The following is a 20,363-nucleotide window of genomic DNA, read 5'->3' on the forward strand; positions in this document are numbered from 1 at the left end:
GCAACATGTCTCTGGAGGCAAGGAAAACAAGCAAAAACGAACTACTTGGGACCTCATCAAAATAAAACGTTTCTACACAGCGAAGGAAACAAGCAGCAAAACTAAAAGGCAAACCACAAAACGGGAGAAGGTATTTTCAAATGACGTATCAGATAAAGGGTTGGTATCCAAAATCTATAAAGAACTTAACAAACTCAACACCCAAAACCAAATAATCCAGTGAAGAAATGGGCAAAAGACATGAATAGACACTTCTCCAAAGAAGCCATCTAGATGGCCAACTGACAAATGAAAAAATGCACTCATCATGAGGGAAATACAAATCAAAACCACAATGAAATACCACCTCACACCTGTCAGAATGGCTAACATAAACAACTCGGGCGACAACAGACATTGGCAAGGATGCAGAGAAAGAGGATCTCTTTTGCACTGCTGGTGGGAATGCAAACTGGTGCAGCCACTCTGGAAAACCATATGGAGGTTCCTCAAAAAACTGAAAATAGAACTACCCTACGACCCAGCAACTGCACTACTAGGTATTTATCCAAGGGAACAGGTATGCTGTCTCAAAGGGGCACACGCACCCAATGTTTATAGCAACACTATCAACAATAGCCAAAGTATGGAAAGAACCCAAATGTACATTGATGGATGAATGCATAAACAAGATGTGGTGTATGTGCGTAAACACACACAATGGAGTATTACTTGGTAATCAAAAACAATGAAATCTTGCTGTTTGTAACTACGTGGATGGAACTTCAGGGTATTATGCTAAGCAAAATTAGTCAGAGAAAGACAAATATCATATGATTTCACTCATATGAGGACTTTAAGAGACAAAAGAGATGGACATAAGGGAAAGGAAACAAAAATAATATAAAAACAGGGAAGGAGACAAAAATGTAAGAGACTCTGAAATATCGAGAACAAACAGAGGGCCACTGGAGGGGTTGTGGGAGGGGAGATGGGCTAAATGGGCAAGGGGCATTAAGGAATCTACTCCTGAAATCATTGTTGCACTATATGCTAACTAATTTGGATGCAAAATAAAATAAATAAAATAAAATAAAATAACATAACATAAACTAAACTAAAATAAAATAAAATGGTAATGTACTGAATGGGAGAAGATATTTGCATACGTAACTTTCATTCTGAATCTGAGGTCAATATCTTTCAACCTCAAAATATCCTGGAAAAAAAACTGTTTCAATTGCATTTAAAAAGCTACTTATGGAGAGACTCTAGGGAAGATGGCTTAGGAGGACTCTGGGCTCACCGCGCGTCCTGCCGATCACTTAGATTCCACCTACGCCTGCCTAAAGAACCCAGGAAACCACCAGAAGACTAGAAGAACGGAGTTTCCGGAGCCAAGCACAGACGAGAGGCCCACGGAACAGGGTAGGAAGGGTGGAGAGGCAGTACGCGCTGCACGGACTGGCGGGAGGGAGCCGGGGCACAGGGGCAGCCCACCGGTAAAGCAGAGCTCCCAAGTCTGGCTTGCAAAAGCGGAGGAGCCAGACGGAGTGTGTTCCCACAGCAAGCGGGACTTAGCATCTGGGAGGTCATAAGTTAACAGCTCTGTTCGGAAAGCAGGAAGGCTGGAGGATAAAGGGAGGGAGAGTTGCTGAGCCCCGGGACGACAGAGCTCAGTTTGGCCGGGAACTAAGGCGCTCGCCAGTGCCATCTCCATTGCCCATCCCCCAGCCAAAATCCCAAAGGTAACCAGTCCCTACCAGGGAACTTGCTTGCACGGCTCAAACACCCAACACTGTGCTTCTGCATATCCATCCCTCCGGCGGGTCTGACTCCCTCCCGCTGCCACAGGGCCCCTCCGGAGGTGGATCACGGAAGAACAATCAAGCTAAGCCTGCCCCTCCTGCCCCCCCATGCACCTTGCCTACCCACCACAGCTAATACGCCAGATCCCCAGCACCACAAGCCTGGCAGTGTGTGAGTAGCCCAGATGGGCCATGCCACCCCACAGTGAATCCCGCCCCTAGGAGAGGGGAAGAGAAGGCACACACCAGTCTGACTGTGGCCCCAGTGGTGGGCTGGGGGCAGACATTAGGTCTGACTGCGGCCCCGCCCACCACCTCCAGTTATACACCACAGCACAGAGGAAGTGCCCTGCAGGTCCGCACCACTCCAGGGACTATCCAAAATGACCAAACGGAAGAATTCCCCTCAAAAGAATCTCCAGGAAATAACAACAGCTAAGGAACTGATCAAAAAGGATTTAAATAATATAACAGAAAGTGAATTTAGAATAATAGTCATAAAATTAATCCCAGGGCTTGAAAACAGTATAGAGGACAGCAGAGAATCTATTGCTACAGAGATCAAGGGACTAAGGAATAGTCAGGAGGAGCTGAAACGCTATAAACGAGATGGAAAATAAAATGGAAATGACCACGGCTCAGATTGAAGAGGCAGAGGAGAGAATAGGTGAACTAGAAGATAAAATTATGGAAAGAGGAAGCTGAGAAAAAGAGACATAAAAAAAAATCCAGGAGTATGAGGGGAAAATTAGAGAACTAAGTGATGCACTAAAAAGAAACAATATATGCATAATTGGTAACCCAGAGGAAGAAGAGAGAGGGAAAGGTGCTGAAGGTGTACTTGAAGAAATAATAGCTAAGAACTTCCCTGAACTGGGAAGGAAAAGGGCACTGAAATCCAAGAGGCACAGCGAACTCCCTTCAGACGGAACTTGAATCGATCTTCTGCACAACATATCATAGTGGAACTGGCAAAATACAAGGATGAAGAGAAAATTCTGAAAGCAGCAAGGGATAAACGTGCTGTAACATATAAAGGGAGACCTATAAGACTCGTGACTGATCTCTCTTTTGAGACTTGGCAGGCCAGAAAGGATTGGCAGGAGATCTTCCATGTGTTGAACAGAAAAAATATGCAGCCGAGAATCCTTTATCCAGCAAGTCTGTCATTTAGAATAGAAGGAGAGATAAAGGTCTTCCCAAACAAACAAAAACTGAAGGAATTCGTCACCAGTAAACCAGCCCTACAAGAGATCCTAAGGGGGATCCTGTGAGACAAAGTACCAGAGACATCGCTACAAGCATAAAACATACAGACATCACAATGACTCTAAACCCGTATCTTTCTATAATAACACTGAATGTAAATGGATTAAATGCGCCAACCAAAAGACATAGGGTATCAGAATAGATTAAAAAACAAGACCCATCTATTTGCTGTCTACAAGAGACTCATTTTAGACCTGAGAACACCTTCAGACTGAGAGTGAGGGGATGGAGAACTATTTATCATGCTACTGGAAGCCAAAAGAAAGCTGGAGTAGCCATACTTATATCAGACAAACTAGACTTTAAATTAAAGGCTGTAACAAGAGATGAAGAAGTGCATTATATAATAATTACAGGGTCTATCCATCAGGAAGAGCTAACAATTATAAATGTCTATGTGCCGAATACCAGAGCCCCCAAATATATAAAACAATTACTCATAAACATAAGCAACCTTATTGGTAAGAATGTGGTAATTGCAGGGGACTTTAACACTCCACTTACAGAAATCGATAGATCATCTAGACACACGGTCAATAAAGAAACAAGGCCCTGAATGATACATTGGATCAGATGGACTTGACAGATATATTTAGAACTCTGCATCCCAAAGCAACAGAATATACTTTCTTCTCGAGGAAACAGAAAGCTTGAACAGACCCATAACCAGCGAAGAAATTGAATCAGTCATCAAAAATCTCCCAACAAATAAGAGTCCAGGACAAGATGGCTTCCCAAGGGAGTTCTACCAGACGTTTAAAGCAGAGACAATACCTATCCTTCTCAAGCTATTCCAAAAACAGAAAGGGAAGGAAAACTTCCAGACTCATTCTAGGAAGCCAGTATTACTTTGATTCCTAAACCAGACAGAGACCCAGTAAAAAAAGAGAACTACAGGCCAATATCCCTGATGAATATGGATGCAAAAATTCTCAATAAGATACTAGCAAATCGAATTCAACAGCATAGAAAAGGAATTATTCACCAGGATCAAGTGGGATTCATTCCTGGGATGCAGGGCTGGTTCAACATTCACAAATCAATCAACGTGATACATCACATTAATAAAAGAAAAGATAAGAACCATATGATCCTGTCAATCAATGCAGAAAAGGCCTTTGACAAAATCCAGCACCCTTTCTTAATAAAAACCCTTGAGAAAGTCGGGATAGAAGGAACATACTTAATCATCATAAAAACCATTTATGAAAAGCCCACAGCTAACATCATCCTCAATGGGGAAAAACTGAGAGCTTTCTCCCTGAGATCAGGAACACCACAAGGATGCCCACTCTCACCGCTGTTGTTCAACATACTGTTGGAAGTGCTAGCATCAGCAATCAGACAACAAAAGGAAATCAAAGGCATCAAAATTGACAAAGATGAAGTCAAGGTTTCACTTTTTGCAGATGACATGGTATTATACATGGAAAATCCAAAAGACTCCACCAGAAGTCTGCTAGAACTGATACATGAATTCAGCAAAGTTGTGGGATACAAAATCAATGTACAGAAATCAGTTGCATTCTTATACACTAACAATGAAGCAACAGAAAGACAAATAAAGAAACTGATCCCATTCACAATTGCACCAAAAAGCATGAAATACCTAGGAATCAATCTAACCAAAGATGTAAAAGATCTGTATGCTGAAAACTATAGAAAGCTTATGAAGGTAATTGAAGAAGATTTAAAGAAATGGAAAGACATTCCCTGCTCATGGATTGGAAGAATAAATATTGTTAAAATGTCAATACTACCCAAAACTATGTACACATTCAATGCAATCCCAATCAAAATTGCACCAGCATTCTTCTCAAAGCTAGAACAAGCAATCCTAAAATTCATATGGAACCACAAAAGGCCCCGAATAGCCAAAGTAATTTTGAAGAAGACCAAAGCAGGAGGCATCACAATCCCAGACTTCAGCCTCTACTACAAAGCTGTCATCATCAAGACAGCATGGTATTGGCACAAAAACAGACACATAGACCAATGGAATAGAATAGAAACCTCAGAACTAGATCCACAAACATATGGCAACTAATCTTTGGCAAAGCAGGAAAGAACATCCAATGGAAAAAAGACAGTCCCTCTAACAAATGGTGCTGGGAGAACTGGACAGCAACATGCAGAAGGTTGAAACTAGACCACTTTCTCACACTATTCACAAAAATAAATTCAAAATGGATAAAGGACCTGAATGCGAGACAGGAAACCATCAAAACACTAGAGGAGAAAGCAGGAAAAGACCTCTCTGACCTCAGCCGTAGCAATCTCTTACTCGACACATCCCCAAAGGCAAGGGAATTAAAAGCAAAAGTGAATTATTGGGACCTTATGAAGATAAAAAGCTTCTGCACAGCAAAGGAAACAATCAACAAAACTAAAAGGCATCCAACGGAATTGGAAAAGATATCTGCAAATGACATATCAGACAAAGGGTTAGTATCCAAAATCTATAAAGAGCTCACCAAACTCCACACACGAAAAACAAATAACCCAGTAAGAAATGGGCAGAAAACATGAATAGACACTTCTCTAAAGAAGACATCCGGATGGCCAACAGCCCCATGAAAAGATGCTCCACATCGCTCCTCATCAGGGAAATACAAATCAAAACCACACTCAGCTATCACCTCACACCAGTCAGAGTGGCCAAAATGAACAAATCGGGAGAGTATAGATGCTGGAGAGGATGTGAGAAACGGGAACCCTCTTGCACTGTTGGTGGGAATGCAAATTGGTGTAGCCACTCTGGGAAACAGTGTGGAGGTTCCTCAAAAAATTAAAAATAGAGCTACCCTATGACCCAGCAGTAGCACTGCTAGGAATTTACCCAAGGGATACAGGAGTACTGATGCATAGGGGCACTTGTACCCCAATGTTCATAGCAGCACTCTCAACAATAGCCAAATTATGGAAAGAGCCTAAATGTCCATCAACTGATGAATGGATAAAGAAATTGTGGTTTATATACACAATGGAGTACTACGTGGCAATGAGAAAGAATGAAATATGGCCCTTTGTAGCAATGTGGATGGAACTGGAGAGTGTGATGCTAAGTGAAATAAGCCATACAGAGAAAGACAGATACTGTATGTTTTCACTCTTATGTGGATCCTGAGAAACTTAACAGAAACCCATGGGGGAGGGGAAGGGAAAAAAAAAAAGAGGTTAGAGTGGGAGAGAGCCAAAGCATAAGAGACTGTTAAAAACTGAGAACAAACTGAGGGTTGATGGGGGGTGGGAGGGAGGGGAGGGTGGGTAATGGGTATTGAGGAGGGCACCTTTTGGGATGAGCACTGGGTGTTGTATGGAAACCAATTTGACAATAAATTTCATATATTGAAAAATAAAAAAAAATAAAATAAAAAGCTACTTATATCCTTAAGTTTTTACTTCCACCTACAGCCATCCTCATATTGCCAAAAAGGTATTCAGTGGAGGCAAAGGGACTTGTACTATACATTTATTTCTCATCTATTAAGCTATCAATGCATTATACAAAATTTAAGAAATATTTCAATAGTTTCATCTTTGTGGTTAAAACCTCTATATTTTGGGCTCTTTATCAATATGTTTATTTAATACAGTTTGCAGCCCTCAGTGAAAACTCATGATAAAGTCGAGTTATAAAGCAAAGTTTAGGAAAGTAGGAGTCTTGGTATTAACTATATAGAACAAAGGTTGGGTTATTAAAAATTTCAACAAAAACACAATGTTCTAATCATGCTTAATCTCATTACTAAATCATCTCACATTTTTCTTTCTCTCAAGTTCCTGAGGCAACATTCCCATGAAATATGTAGTTTCAGCTTTTGGAGGCTGAATATTAAGAATCAAAACCAGGGGTGCCTTGGTGGCTCAGTCGGTTAAGTGTCCAACTTCGGCTCAGGTAATAAACTCATGGTTTGTGGTTTCAAACCCCCCGTCGGGCTCTGTGCTGAGGGCTCGGAGCCTGGAGCCTGCCTGGGATTCTGTGTCTCATTCTCTCTGCCCCTACCCCACTTGTACTCTGTCTCTGTCTCACAAAATGAAATAAATATAAAAAAAAAAAATTTAAAAAAAAAGAAAAAAAATCAAAACCACACTCTGTAAAGCCAAAATAAGATCAATACATATATGTTCCAAAGCTACTATGTTATTATCGTTGGCAAAATAATCTCCATTTTAAAAACTGAAGTATCTACTCCATTTCTGGAATAGATATTTAAAAAAACGTTGATGCTCATTGCTGGTGAAGTTGTATTGAAATGGGTACTCTGACACACTGTTACTGGGGGAGTACACTGAAACAATCTTTTCAGAAAGCATTTGATACCCACCATCAGCTTTTAAAATAATTTGCCCTTTGTGTCATGAATTCCATTTCTGGAAACTTATGCTTTAAAAAATACTTAAGAATATTCTCTAAGTTGAATCAAATTTACTTTATAAAAATTTCTTGAATCTATTTTTACTACCAACCTAATCCAAGCTATCAAATTCTCTCACCTAAACCACTGTAACCATCTCCTAACTGATTTCTCTGTATCTATTCTGCTCTCTATTCAATTAGTTCACCCTGCAATCAGATATTACTCCCAGTTTAAAACCCTTCAACTGCATCCTATTGCTCTTAAAGATCAAAGTCCATAACGTGGCTTGTGAGGGTCTGCTTCGCTTGGCTCCTGACTGCTTTCAGTGTTCATGCCATACTAGCTTTCTTTTCTTTTAGTTCCTCAAATATGCTATAATTCCTCCTGCCAAAAGGCATTTGCACGATATCACTCATTCTGTCTGAAATAATCTCCCTCTGAACAACACCAACCCACTCCCCAATCTCTTCTAATTAGTTAACTGCCAACTCAAGCAGCTCTTCTTCATGAGGCCTTCCCTAAACCCACTCAGGATCGTTGGCTATATATATTCTTTCACACTGGAGTATTCCTCTCTTCCAGAGCATCCATTTTAGTTATAACCTACATATACAGAAGTGATTTGATTAATATCTGCTCTCCTGTTAGAATTTAAATTCCATATGAGTAGCAACTTTGTGTTTGGTGCTCACTGTTGTAACTCAATACCAAATATAGTGCCTGACATACAGTAGGTACTCAACACTATCTATTGAATAAAAGAATGAAAAACTTAGCTATTAAGGATATTTATTCTCATTCAGTTTTAATAGGAAAAAAGTTGGAAGCAGCCTAAATGACCAATAATGGAGAACTGTGTAAACAAATTATAGTGAATGTATAAAACAAACTGTAGCCATTGAGAAATATATGTAGTGACACAGAAAAATGTGAAGTGAAAAAAGCAGAGCACAAAACTTATTTTTCATGTTAAAAAAGTGACGTGTGTATGAGTTTACACATGCATACAAATGGGTCTGAAAGCAATTCCCCCAAAGTGTTAAAATAAGTAGCTGTGAGTAGATGGAATCACTGATGATTTTTTATATTCTTTTTGTTTGCTTGTATTTTCTGTAGTTCATATAGAATAAGAAAAAAATTAGTTCATTTTGTGGGAGGAAAGTTACCCAATTTCAAGTAAATGTACACACACAGCAAGGAATGGGGGGAAACTGCCAACATATAAGAAACCCAGGACAACACATTATATTATTCAGGGTAGTTTTATATTACGGTTATTGCCCCCCAAACTCAGCAAACTATTTTTCTAGTCTCTTTCTCAGTGATTTCTCAGTCTGTTTACTGAGTAAAGAGCAACAGAAATAAAACTGTTTATATTGTACTAAAAACAGGACTACCTTCCTGGCTGCTTTAAAGATAAAAGGTGGTGCTTAGAATTCTCTCTCTCTTTCTCTCTCTCTCTCCCTCCACTTCTGTCTCTCCCTCTCCCACTCACTCTCCGTCAAATAAATAAACTTTAAATATATATATATATAAGTTGGCAAAAATATGAAATGCTGAAAATACAGTTCTTAATGTTTTATTTTATACACACATATACTCACATATGTTCTCATAACCAGTAAGGTATTTTTAAATGGGAATAGGCTATAATTTTAAAAGTCACTTTTTCAATTGAACTATTACTAAATAAATATAATTTAAAATTTAATGCATTATAACTCAAATTGAGGCATTTCAACCACTTTCCCATTTCACAGGTTTTATCTTATTTTTCTTGATGGAATAATGACAAAAAGGCCCTGCTTCTGCATATCTTTAGAAACACTCTCTCCTGTCAAAACCATCTACAACAGATCCCAAAATTTTTCAATTACAACACAGAAGTTATGGCTAAGAGCAAGAAAATTATTCTAGTTGGCTTAATAATGCATAAAATGTCACCATTTCATTTAACAAAATGGGTTCTGAAGTTGTGTAATCATGCATTATGAGTCCATTCAGCTATAAAGTACATGACTTAAGTTATACATTAGATACACTATAAAGTTTGAAAAACGTCTTTTTTATAAGTGGAGGCTAAATCAAAAAGGAATTTCAGAGGCTGAGGCACAGTTTTAAAGAATTTTAAACCAACTCATTCCGGCTGTACAAGAGTAAAATAAAATAACATGGGGAGGTCTCAATACAGATCCTGAAAGATCATATATCACATTTCAAAATCACCACAATCACCATACTGCGAACAGCCATAATTCATACATTGGATACACAATGGTAATCCTAAAAGACAAAAGGGTTATCTAAAGCCACAAGCTTGAGACTGAATTCAAAATCACCTTCATATCAACTTACCTTTTCATTTCAGACTAAGAAACACAAATAGTATACATACCCTTTTAAGATCACATTCTTAAAGAAAGGGTAGAAAATATAGGAAATGGTTAATGAGGATAACAAGAAATTGGCTTATTTGAAAACATACTGTGTAAGGAGTAATCACAGTATAGGAAAACAAACAAACAATGATTTAAGGAAAGGAAGTTCTTTTGCAGGGGTAAAAATTCCTGAAGTAGCCAGTGGTTGAAATCATAATTTTTATTTAAGCCTCACTTACACATAAACAGAACACATCAATTTCTTTCACTTTTCTGTTTATCATTTTCAAAATAAATAGAATTTAAAAGTTATTTTAAAAACATAACTGTGGGACACCTGGGTGGCTAAAGTGACCGACTTCAGCTCAGATCATGATCTCATAGTTCTTGGGTTGGAGCCCCGCGTTGGGCTGTGTGCTGACTGCTCAGAGTCTGGAGCCTGCTTCTGATTCTGTGTCTCCATCTCTTTCTGCCCCTTCCCTGCTTGCGCTCTCTTTCTGTCTCTCAAAAATAATAAATAAATGGTCAAAATAAAAACATAACTGTGATGACATATTATGATAACAAAAGCTCTCTAAATTTGAATGCTTTAGAAATATCATTAAAAGGCCTACAAAAGTAGGAGTGAATCTACTTTCCTCTTTGCTAAATAACAATATATACAATGCTGCCTTCTTGCTAAAGCTAAATATAAATAGCCTCAAATTTAAAATATGGAACTGACATTTTAAGCCCCATTAAAACTAGTACTATGTTATAGTATGAGGAATAAAAGTTTTTACAGAGGTCTCAACTATGTACTGGAATTAGCTTGCCATACTAAAGGAAATCAATTGGATTCAGAAAAAAAACCACAAAAGTAATGTAAGAAGGAATGTAAATGGGCTAAGATCTCTGTATGATAACAAAATGAGTTTGGAAGAAAATACTTAGGAACAGCAGAGAGCTGTTAAAGAGGAGATGAAAGTAACTGAAAATAAGGTGGGCCAACATAAAAAAAATAGGTGCTACAAAAAGAGATGATGCCAGAAACAACACTCAATAAATATTTATTCAATTAATAAATTATCTATTCTTAAACACATGAGGACACATTGTCATTAATATTCAGAAGGCATAGCTATTACTTGATTTATTAAATCATTTTAATAATCTAAGTGACAGATCTTTAAATATTTAAATTTTTTAATATTTATGTATTTTTGAGAGACAGAGAGAGACAGTGTGAGCAGGGGAGGGGCAGAGAGAGAGGGAGACAGAATCAGAAGCAGGCTCCAGGCTCTGAGCTGTCAGCACAGAGCCCAATGTGGGGCTTGAACCCACGAACCGTGAGATCATGACCTGAGCCGAAGTTGGACGCTTAACCAAATGAGCCACCCAGGTGCCCCCAGATCTTTAAATATTTTTAAATATTTACTTATTTGATACTAATACAGAGCTTCATAAGCCTTATGAGGCTAGGCAGACAAAAAGAAATAATGAAAGGAATACCTACTTGTGCACAGGGAGCTGAAACAGCACAATCACAGCATGGTGAGCCAAAAACAGATGCATAAATAAAATTAGGTGCATATGACTCAATAGTTTATTGAGTCATATTATGTTTATATGGATCAGTGCTAAATTCAATAGTGTGACCTGAGGGAGAGATGTAGTCACTCACAGCCATAAGCGCTGTAAATGAATACCTATAGCTAATAACTATGTGAGCAGGGCACAAAAAGGAAAATAAATTAAAACACATCTGAAGCAACTCACTGGGTAGAATTTTAAGATATTAAAGAAAACTGCATATTAATAAGCTACATGTATGCTTTGCTTCTCAGGTCAGTAACTTCATATCTTTTACTAGAAAAGGTTATCAAGCACTGATTCAAGAACAATTTTTTCCACCAAGAGTCCATTGCTTCCAAGGGTGTGTAGCCTAATGGACTTTTATAAGAAAATAAAAGAGTAAGAAAAAAGAAAATGAACTTTTGATAAAGGTAACAGAGTCATCTTTTCTTTAACTGATATGGGATTTAGCTAAGAATTCTAGTTTCAAAGACATTGCTAAATTCAGGGGTTCCTGGCTGGCTCAGTCAGTAGAGCACGTGACTCTTGATCTTGGGGTTGTGAGTTCGAGCTCCACGTTGGGTGTAGAGATTACTTCAAGAAAAAAATCATATTCCTGAATTCTAATAGCAAGAAATGTTCTAATCCTAGATCAAGGGACTAATTTATAAAGAAACTACTTAGGGGCAAAGTTTGTGGTGAGGAAGAATAAAATATATACTAAAAATTTTGGATGCAATTTGTTTTGTATAAATGTGTGCTACAGACTGAATGCTTTTTCTCTAAAGAACCAATTAAGCAGCAAATAATGTGGAAATGCCCACAATTTCATGGATAAGCAAACTGTCCAGAGAACTGTCTCTTCAATCCATGCTAAAGGTAAGTAACTGCAATTAAAGGAATAAATTCAATCACTACTTCAATACTGTTAGAAATAACAGTGGCTTGATAAAAGCTAGGTCAAAATGTAAGGGTTAAATTGCAGTGTAGGGCTAACCTGTAGCCTTGGGAAATAACAGCTTTGTTTCGACACTGTAGGTTAAGAGATAACAGCCTTGTCCTATCAATCAAGGGAACAAAAGTTCAAGGGACATCAACTGGATTGGTGTTTGACTGGATTGGGGCAAGGACATGTTGAGAACTTTGAAAAAGTGGGCCAGAGGCAGGGTCAAGGAGGTCAACTGGTTGCGGCTTAATGGCAGAAGGTCTGAACTGTTTCCACCTCCATCTGGGAACTATTTCTTTGTTCTGTTCCCAGGTGATGATGAGATGATGTGGTCGGCTATAAAAACTCTGTACCCCGGCTGTTCGAGGCCACACTCTGGTCAAGAGTGTCGGTCCCGATTGGTTGGCCTTGCCTCTCATTGCAATAAACTTTGTTGTGACTGTCACTGGTGCCACAGCATTCTGTTTCAGGAGTCATGTGGACGCAACAAAAAGACAAGCAAGTTGAGCAGATGTCTAGTGGAAAAATTGAGAGGGTAACTGAAGAACTTCTCCAATATTCCTGCCTCTCATTGCAATAAACTTTGTTGTGACTGTCACTGGTGCCTGTAGCATTCTGTTTCAGGAGTCATGTGGATTCAACAAAAAGACAAGCAAGTTGAGCAGATGTCTAATGGAAAAATTGAGAGGGTAACTGAAGAATTTCTCCAATATTACTGGGAATATAAGTATACAATAAGTTTATAGATGGGAGATGAAAGATCTATTATCAGGAAAAGCTCTATTATTATTAATTTCTCTGTACCTTAAGGTTTGTTTTCTATACTCTATTAGTCTGATACTAGAGTGAAAAGGTCCTAAAATGGCTTATGGTACATATGAGATATATTTATACTCAACAGTCAACTTAATAATGTATAATAAAAAAATAACAAGCTGACTGATATTCACATTGGCCAGTCAGTTAATTCCCTATCCCAAGGGAAGTCAATTGGAAAAATGAGATGAAGATCATAAGGCTACTTGATGATGTATAAAATCAGAGCTAGAAAACAGCCTCTCCATGTCATCCAAGTATTCTTGTCCATTGGTCTAAGTGTCCATTCAGTTGAACAAGCCTGGAGATTTGTTATTCCATTATCTCCCCAGGACTCCAATTTTTTAATACTCCAAGCTGTTGTTCCACTCCTGATGATTATATCAAGTTTTATACCAAAGCTCTCTGATTGCTCTAGTACATGTTAATCTCTCTTGTAATACTACTAGCTTCTGACTATATCCAATGAGGATCTGCTTCAAACATAAAAAAAGAGTATGTCAAGCAAAGTCTGGAAAGTAGTCCTTATTTTAAGTTCTTCATTACTCATGTTATTATCAGCACAGAATTAACTAATTAGTAAACTAACTCATTCTTCAAAAGAAGCACATTTAAAAAAAAGTTTAAATGCAGGAGTATAGCACCGAAATTCTTCAAAAATTTGAAGATTCTATTATAAAACAAATAATTTGTTAATTTATCTATTTTTTAATATGAAATTTATTGTCAAATTGGTTTCCATACAACACCCAGTGCTCATCCCAACAGGTACCCTTCTCAATGCCCATCACCCACTTTGCCCTCCCTCCAACCCCCATCAACCCTCTAATTTATCCATTTTAAAAACAAGAGCTTCCAAATAGTGAAACCACCACTGTTTTTCCATAATCCCCTTTACTACAGAGATTGGATAAACAGATTATTTAAATACCTCCTGAGCAGCATTATTATTTTTGTTAGTAGTGTTAAGAACATCCAAGTGGTACAGCCCACTGTGGAAAACAGTATGGAGGTTCCTCAAAAAGTTAAAAATAGAACTACCTTAAGATCCAGCAATCACACAACTGGGTATTTACACAAAGAACACAAGAATCTAATTCAAAGGGATACATGCACCCCTATGTTCATAGCAGCATTATTTACAATAGCCAAGATATGGAAGCAACCCAAGTGTCCACTGATTGATGAATACACACACACACACACACACACACACACACACACACACACACACACACACTGGAATATTATTCAGCCATCAAAAAGAATGAGGTCTTGCCATTTGTAACAACATGGATGGAACCTGAGAGTATAATGCTTAGCAAAATGAGTCAATCAGAGAACGACAAATACCCATATGATTTCATTCATATGTAGAATTTAAGAACCAAAACAAACAAGCAAAGGGGAAAACAACAGAGAGAGACAAAAGAGGAAACAGACCCTTAATTACAGAGAACAATCTGATGGTTACCAGATGGAAGGGGGTGGGGAATGGGTTAAATAGGTGATGGGGAGGGATTAAGGAGTACACTTGTTTGTTGTGATGAGCACTGAGTGATATATGGAAATGTTGAATTACTATATTATATACCTGAAAATAATATAACACTGTATATTAACTAACTGGAATTAAAATAAGAACTTTAAAAAAAATATGAAAAAAAGAATATGGATAATTAAATGAATGGATCAGGTAGATGGAAGATTTATCAGGAAGCTAGGGGACATTCTAGGATCTTTCTAAACTAAGTGTACAGAAGGGGAAATGTTAACCACCACACACACACACACACACACAAAAATTGCTTCTAAGTGCTAAATCTAATTTACCTATTTTTTTATAAGGCTGGATTATATAACAAATAACATCAACCAATGCTATTTTAAGTGAATAAATAAAATACTTAGGTTGATAACTTTTTTGTTTTTTTAGTCAATCATGTTATTTTTTGTTTGTTTTAAGCCCAAGAAAGTCTCAGCCATATAACCATGGTCAATTCATAAGGTTTTGCATTAGAAAACCTGTGGTAGTAAGAGTCAATCAAAATACTCTGGAAGATAATAATCTTGAATGTGTGTGTGTGTGTGCGCGTGTGCGCGCGGGCGCATTCTGCGCAAATATGGTATGTATAAGAATTTGTAGTTACTGTTATTCACTCTTACCCCTTCTTTTGGGTCTGTGTGGAGTCCTCCTCCTGCATGACCATGCCAACATGTCCTCTTTTCTATCAGTGGCCATGCCTGGAGAGCCTAGTTGAAGATGATACCAAGTCATCCATTAGCTATTACAGAATTTCAGATCTTTAAAATTCTGACAGCCTAATCTAATGAATGTATCACATACAAATTCATAGGCATAGCTTTTAACCTAGCATAACAAAGCAAAACACCTTCACGATTAGCTTACAATACACTTACACAAAGATACTGAAATATAACTAATATCCATTCAGAATTACTTTCTCTAAAGAGCTTTTGAAATTAATGTTTAAGAACTTTGACTTATATTACACTTCTATTTGATTTATACCAGCTTTCTTATTATCATTTGCTACCATAGTACTATGTAATCTGTTACTCTATCATTGGCAAAGAATATCCTAGGGTTAACTAATTATATCCCACTTGTTTTCCACATGTATACATTTTTGCTTTATAATATAGTTCATTTTATATAACTGATTCTTTTCCTTATTCTTTCTCATATATACACGTGTGTATATATATACACATATATATGAGTATTTAAAAAAAATTTTTTTTAACGTTTATTCATTTTTTGATAGAGACAGAACATGAGTGGGGGAGGGGTAGAGAGAGAGGGAGGCACGGAATCTGAAGCAGGCTCAAGGCTTTGAACTGACAGCACAGAGCCTGACATGGGGCTTGTACTCACGGACTGTGAGACCATGACCTCAGCTGAAGTTGGACACTTAACCAACTGAGCCACCCAGGTGCCCCTATATATGTATTTTTAATGCTTACTGTCTATCTTATGCTATAGTAATATGCATGCATGTTGTGTCTTTCCTATTACATGGTAAGTTTCTTGAAATTAAGCCAGTCTCTTTTATCCTTGTATCTCCCATGGCTTATACCACAGTGTCTTGTATGTTGGCAGGGTAGATTTCAATGCTTAATGGATTAGCTTATAAAACAGAGCTATCTATAAATCTCTCAACTAGCCTTGAAAATATGCAACATCTTGCCTACTACAAATTTCTAAAATAGGTCTTAAGACTGATTCTTAGGTTAGAGAAATATGTAAGTTAAATTATTTGAGAAACATAAAGTTACTAAGACAGTAAAGATTAGGCTGAAAATTTAAGCTTGCCAATATTTAAAGTTTTCCTCAGTTAAAACATACTTAATGAAATAAATACATATAATAATGCTTCTTCAGTAGCCATAATAATCAATAATTAATGAATTAATGAAGGACACAGTACTTTATAAACACAAATGTGTATCAGTGATAAATCATAATAGTATGAGCTTTGGGTCAAGCTATGAAAATGGAATCACAAAAACCAAAAGTGTCTTCCTATTTGCACCAGTTGAGAACAAAAAATAATTGCCATAAATGGGTTACTGATTCTTGGATCAACAATCTTAAAGCATTTTTAAAGGGAAAACATCAAAATACAAATTTTAGTGTGATAATGTCTCTGTGACATTTTTTTCCATCTAAAAGACTGAGTAACAAATTATATCAAGCACTCTGATGAATACCACAGAAGATAATAAGGTCTTCAACAAAGCAAAAGATTGAAATGTTATTCACTTTTACAGCCTCTGCATAAATTAGAACAATGCCTTGTACTTTAAAGGCAAATAACTGTTAGAAATAATAAACGTAGTACTCAGGGTTTAGACTGTCTTCTAATTTTCCAACCTTTCTCATCTTGGAGAATTGCCTGTATAATTTCAGAACACTGAGAAATTTTGAAGTTGTCTTTCACTTATATTAACAATGAAAAATAACTTTTATCAACAAGTAAACTAAGCACCAGGCTCTAATAAGCAAAGAGTCCCTGAACATCTTCTAAGGTAAAGGGCTTTCACTCATTTGAAAATCTTATAGCATTCCATACATCAGATACAAATTACCAGGATAATTTTAAGGTCAACAAGCTGATATTACATTTATAAAAAGCATTCTGAAAATGTTACTGTAGCTGGCACTGATCTCAAGAGATTCTGACAGATCTTTCCAGGAGTGAAAAAATAATCAAGATATCTATCCCTATTTCTATGAGCAAAAACATAATTTCTTATTCATCTTTCTATTTAGAAAAAAATGAAAAGAGGAATTGAGAAATACAAAATATATAGTATAAATTTGAAAATGCTCAAAGAAATGCACACTTTTCTGAGTTATATATAGAAGTATCTGCTTAATCTTACCCTGGTAACATGTAGTATCTGTCTTAAGTTGCCTTTTCCCAGTCTCTGCCATGTAGTATGTCTTAATGACTCTGGGATCTACAGAAGAGAAAAAAAGGAAGAACTTTCAGAGTAAATAATTAATATTAAGAGATTTCCTCTATTCTCCTGTATACAGCTGTTACATCCATCTGGTCTAAAATGTCATTGAAATTTACTATTTTCTTGTTGATTTTCTGACTGGATGATCTATCCATTGATGTAAGTCGGGTGTTAATGCTCCCTACTATTATTATATTACTATCAATTTCTTCCTTTATGTCTTAGACCAGTTGCTTTATATATTTAGGTGCTCCCATGTTGGTTGCATAGGTATTTATAATTGTTGTATTCTCATTCTGCATTATTCCTTTTATTATTATGTCCTACTTTGTATTTTGTTGCCCTCTTTATTTTAAAGTGTATTTTGTAAGTACTGCTACCCCAGCTTTCTTTTCACTTCCATTTGCATGATAAACTTTTTCCATACCTTCACTATCAATCTGTATATATTTAGGTCTGAATGGAGTCTCTTATAGGAAGCATACAGTCTTACAATTTTGTCAATTCAGTCACCTTTTGTCTTTTAATTGAAGCAGTCCATTTACATTTAAATCAATTATTAACAGGTATGTACCTACTGCCATTATGTCACTTGTTTTACAGTTGTTTTTGCAGTTCTCTCTTCCTTTCTTCTCTTGCTGTCTTAAATTGTGGTTGGATGGCTTTCTTTAGTGTTATGCTTGGATTCCTTTCTCTTTATTTTTTGTGTATTTACTATAGGTTTGGGGTTTGTGGTTACCATTAAGTTCATATATACCATCTAAAGTGTGCAGCAGTCTATATTCAGTTGGTGGTCACTGAAGATGGAACCCATTCTAAAAGCACTCAATTTTTTTTACCACCCCCATGTTTTATGTATATGATACTATACTTTATATTCTTATATTTTGTGAACCTCTTGACTGATTTTTGAATATATAATTGATTTTAATGTTTTTGTACTTTAACCTCCATACTGGTTTTATAAGTTATTAATCTACTATTTCTATTTTATGTTTGCATTTACCTATGAATTTTTTCCTTTCATAATTTTCTTACTTCTAAGTATGGCCTTTTCTTTCTATTCAAAGAATTCCCTTTAATTTTTCTTGAAGGCTGCTGTAAGGGTTATGAACTCCTTTAACTTTTGTTTATCTGGGAAACACTTTATCTCTCCTATTCTGAATGATAACCTTGCTGGGTATTCTTGGTTGCAGACTTTTTTTCCTTTCAGCACTTTAAATATATGCCACTTCCTTCCAGACTGCAACACTTCTGCTGAAAAATCAGCTGAAAGCCTTATGTGGTTTCCCACATGATATATATAATATATATTCAAAAAAATTCCATCCAAAAAGAGCATAATACACATTCTCTTAAAGTACACATGGAACATTTTCCAGGACAAATCACATATTAGGCCACAAAACAAGTCTCAATAAATTTGAAAAGAAAGTCATATCATGCATGTTTTCTGACCACAACAGTATGAACCTAGAAATCAGTAGGAAGGATAATCTGGAAACAACACAAATACATGAAGGCTAAATAACATGGTACTAAACAATGAATGACTCAATCAAGAAATCAAAGAGGAAATCAAAAAATGCATGGAGATAAATGAAAACACAACAGTAAAAAATCTTTGGGATGCAGGAAGGCTGTAAGGGGGAAGTTTCTAGCAATAGAGGCCTACTTCAAGAAACAAGAAATATCTCAAATAAACCACCTAACCTTACACCTAAAGGAGCTACAAAAAGAAGAACATGAAAAGCCCCAAAAAAGTAGAGGCAGTACATGATAAAAAATTACACAAGAAATAAAGGAAATAGAGACTAAAACAACAGAACACAAACCAGGAGTTGGATGTTTGAGAAAATAAATAAAATTGATAAACCTTGACCCAGACTCATAAAAAAAAAAGAGATGACTCAAATAAATAAAATCAGAACTGAAGGAGGAGAAATAACAACCGACAGCACAGAAATACAAATGATAACAAGAGAATAGTATGAAAAATTACATGCCAATAACTTGGCAAAGTAGAAAAAATAGTTAAGTTCCTAGAAACATATATCCTTCTAAAACTGCATCAATAAGAAATAAAAAATTTGAAGACTAATTACAAGCAAAGAAATTGTATCAGTAATCCAAAAACTCCCAACAAGTAAAAGCCCAGGACCAGATGGTTTCACAGGCAAATTCTACCAAACATTTAAAGCAGAGTTAATACCTATTCTCAAACTATTCATAAAAATTAATACCTATTCTCAAACTATTCATACAAATAGAAAAGAAAGGAAAGCTTTCAAATTCATTCTATGAGACCAGCATTACCCTGATACCAAAACGAGATAAAGACAAACATAAAAAAGAAAACTACAGACCAATATCTCTGATGAACATAGATGTAAAAATCCTCTAAGGAAAGCAAATCCAATAATACTTTAAAAGTATTGTTCACCACGATCAAGTGGGATTTATTCCAGGGATTCAAGGGTGGTTCAATATTCATACATCAATCAACAAGATACATCACATCAACAAGAAAAAGGATAAAAAAAAACCCTATGATCATCTTAATAAATGCAGAAAAAGCATTTGACAAAGGATCACATCCATTCATGATAAAAACTCTCAACAAAGAAAGTTTAAAGAAAACATACCTCAACATGATAAATGACATATATGAAAAACCCAAAGTTAATATCATACTCATTGGTAAAACACTGAGAGCTTTTCCTCTAAAATGAGGAACAAGACAAGGGTATCTACTCTCATC

The 20,363-nt window shown here is 36.5% G+C and overlaps 1 protein-coding gene across 1 annotated transcript in view; it reads right to left on the reverse strand.

Annotated features, from left to right (window-relative positions):
• The window catches only part of ABCB7 (ATP binding cassette subfamily B member 7), a 144,338-nt gene that overhangs the window by 61,757 nt on the left and 62,218 nt on the right, over nucleotides 1–20,363 (reverse strand). The window contains exons 2-3 of the mRNA XM_027053786.2: nucleotides 17,522–17,599; nucleotides 15,278–15,364 (exon numbers count right to left, since the gene is read on the reverse strand). Coding sequence (XP_026909587.1) covers nucleotides 15,278–15,364; nucleotides 17,522–17,599 — 165 coding nt within the window. The remainder of the gene's footprint in view (nucleotides 1–15,277; nucleotides 15,365–17,521; nucleotides 17,600–20,363) is intronic.

This window comes from Acinonyx jubatus, chromosome X (assembly GCF_027475565.1).
Source record: "Acinonyx jubatus isolate Ajub_Pintada_27869175 chromosome X, VMU_Ajub_asm_v1.0, whole genome shotgun sequence".
Lineage (NCBI taxonomy): Eukaryota > Metazoa > Chordata > Mammalia > Carnivora > Felidae > Acinonyx > Acinonyx jubatus.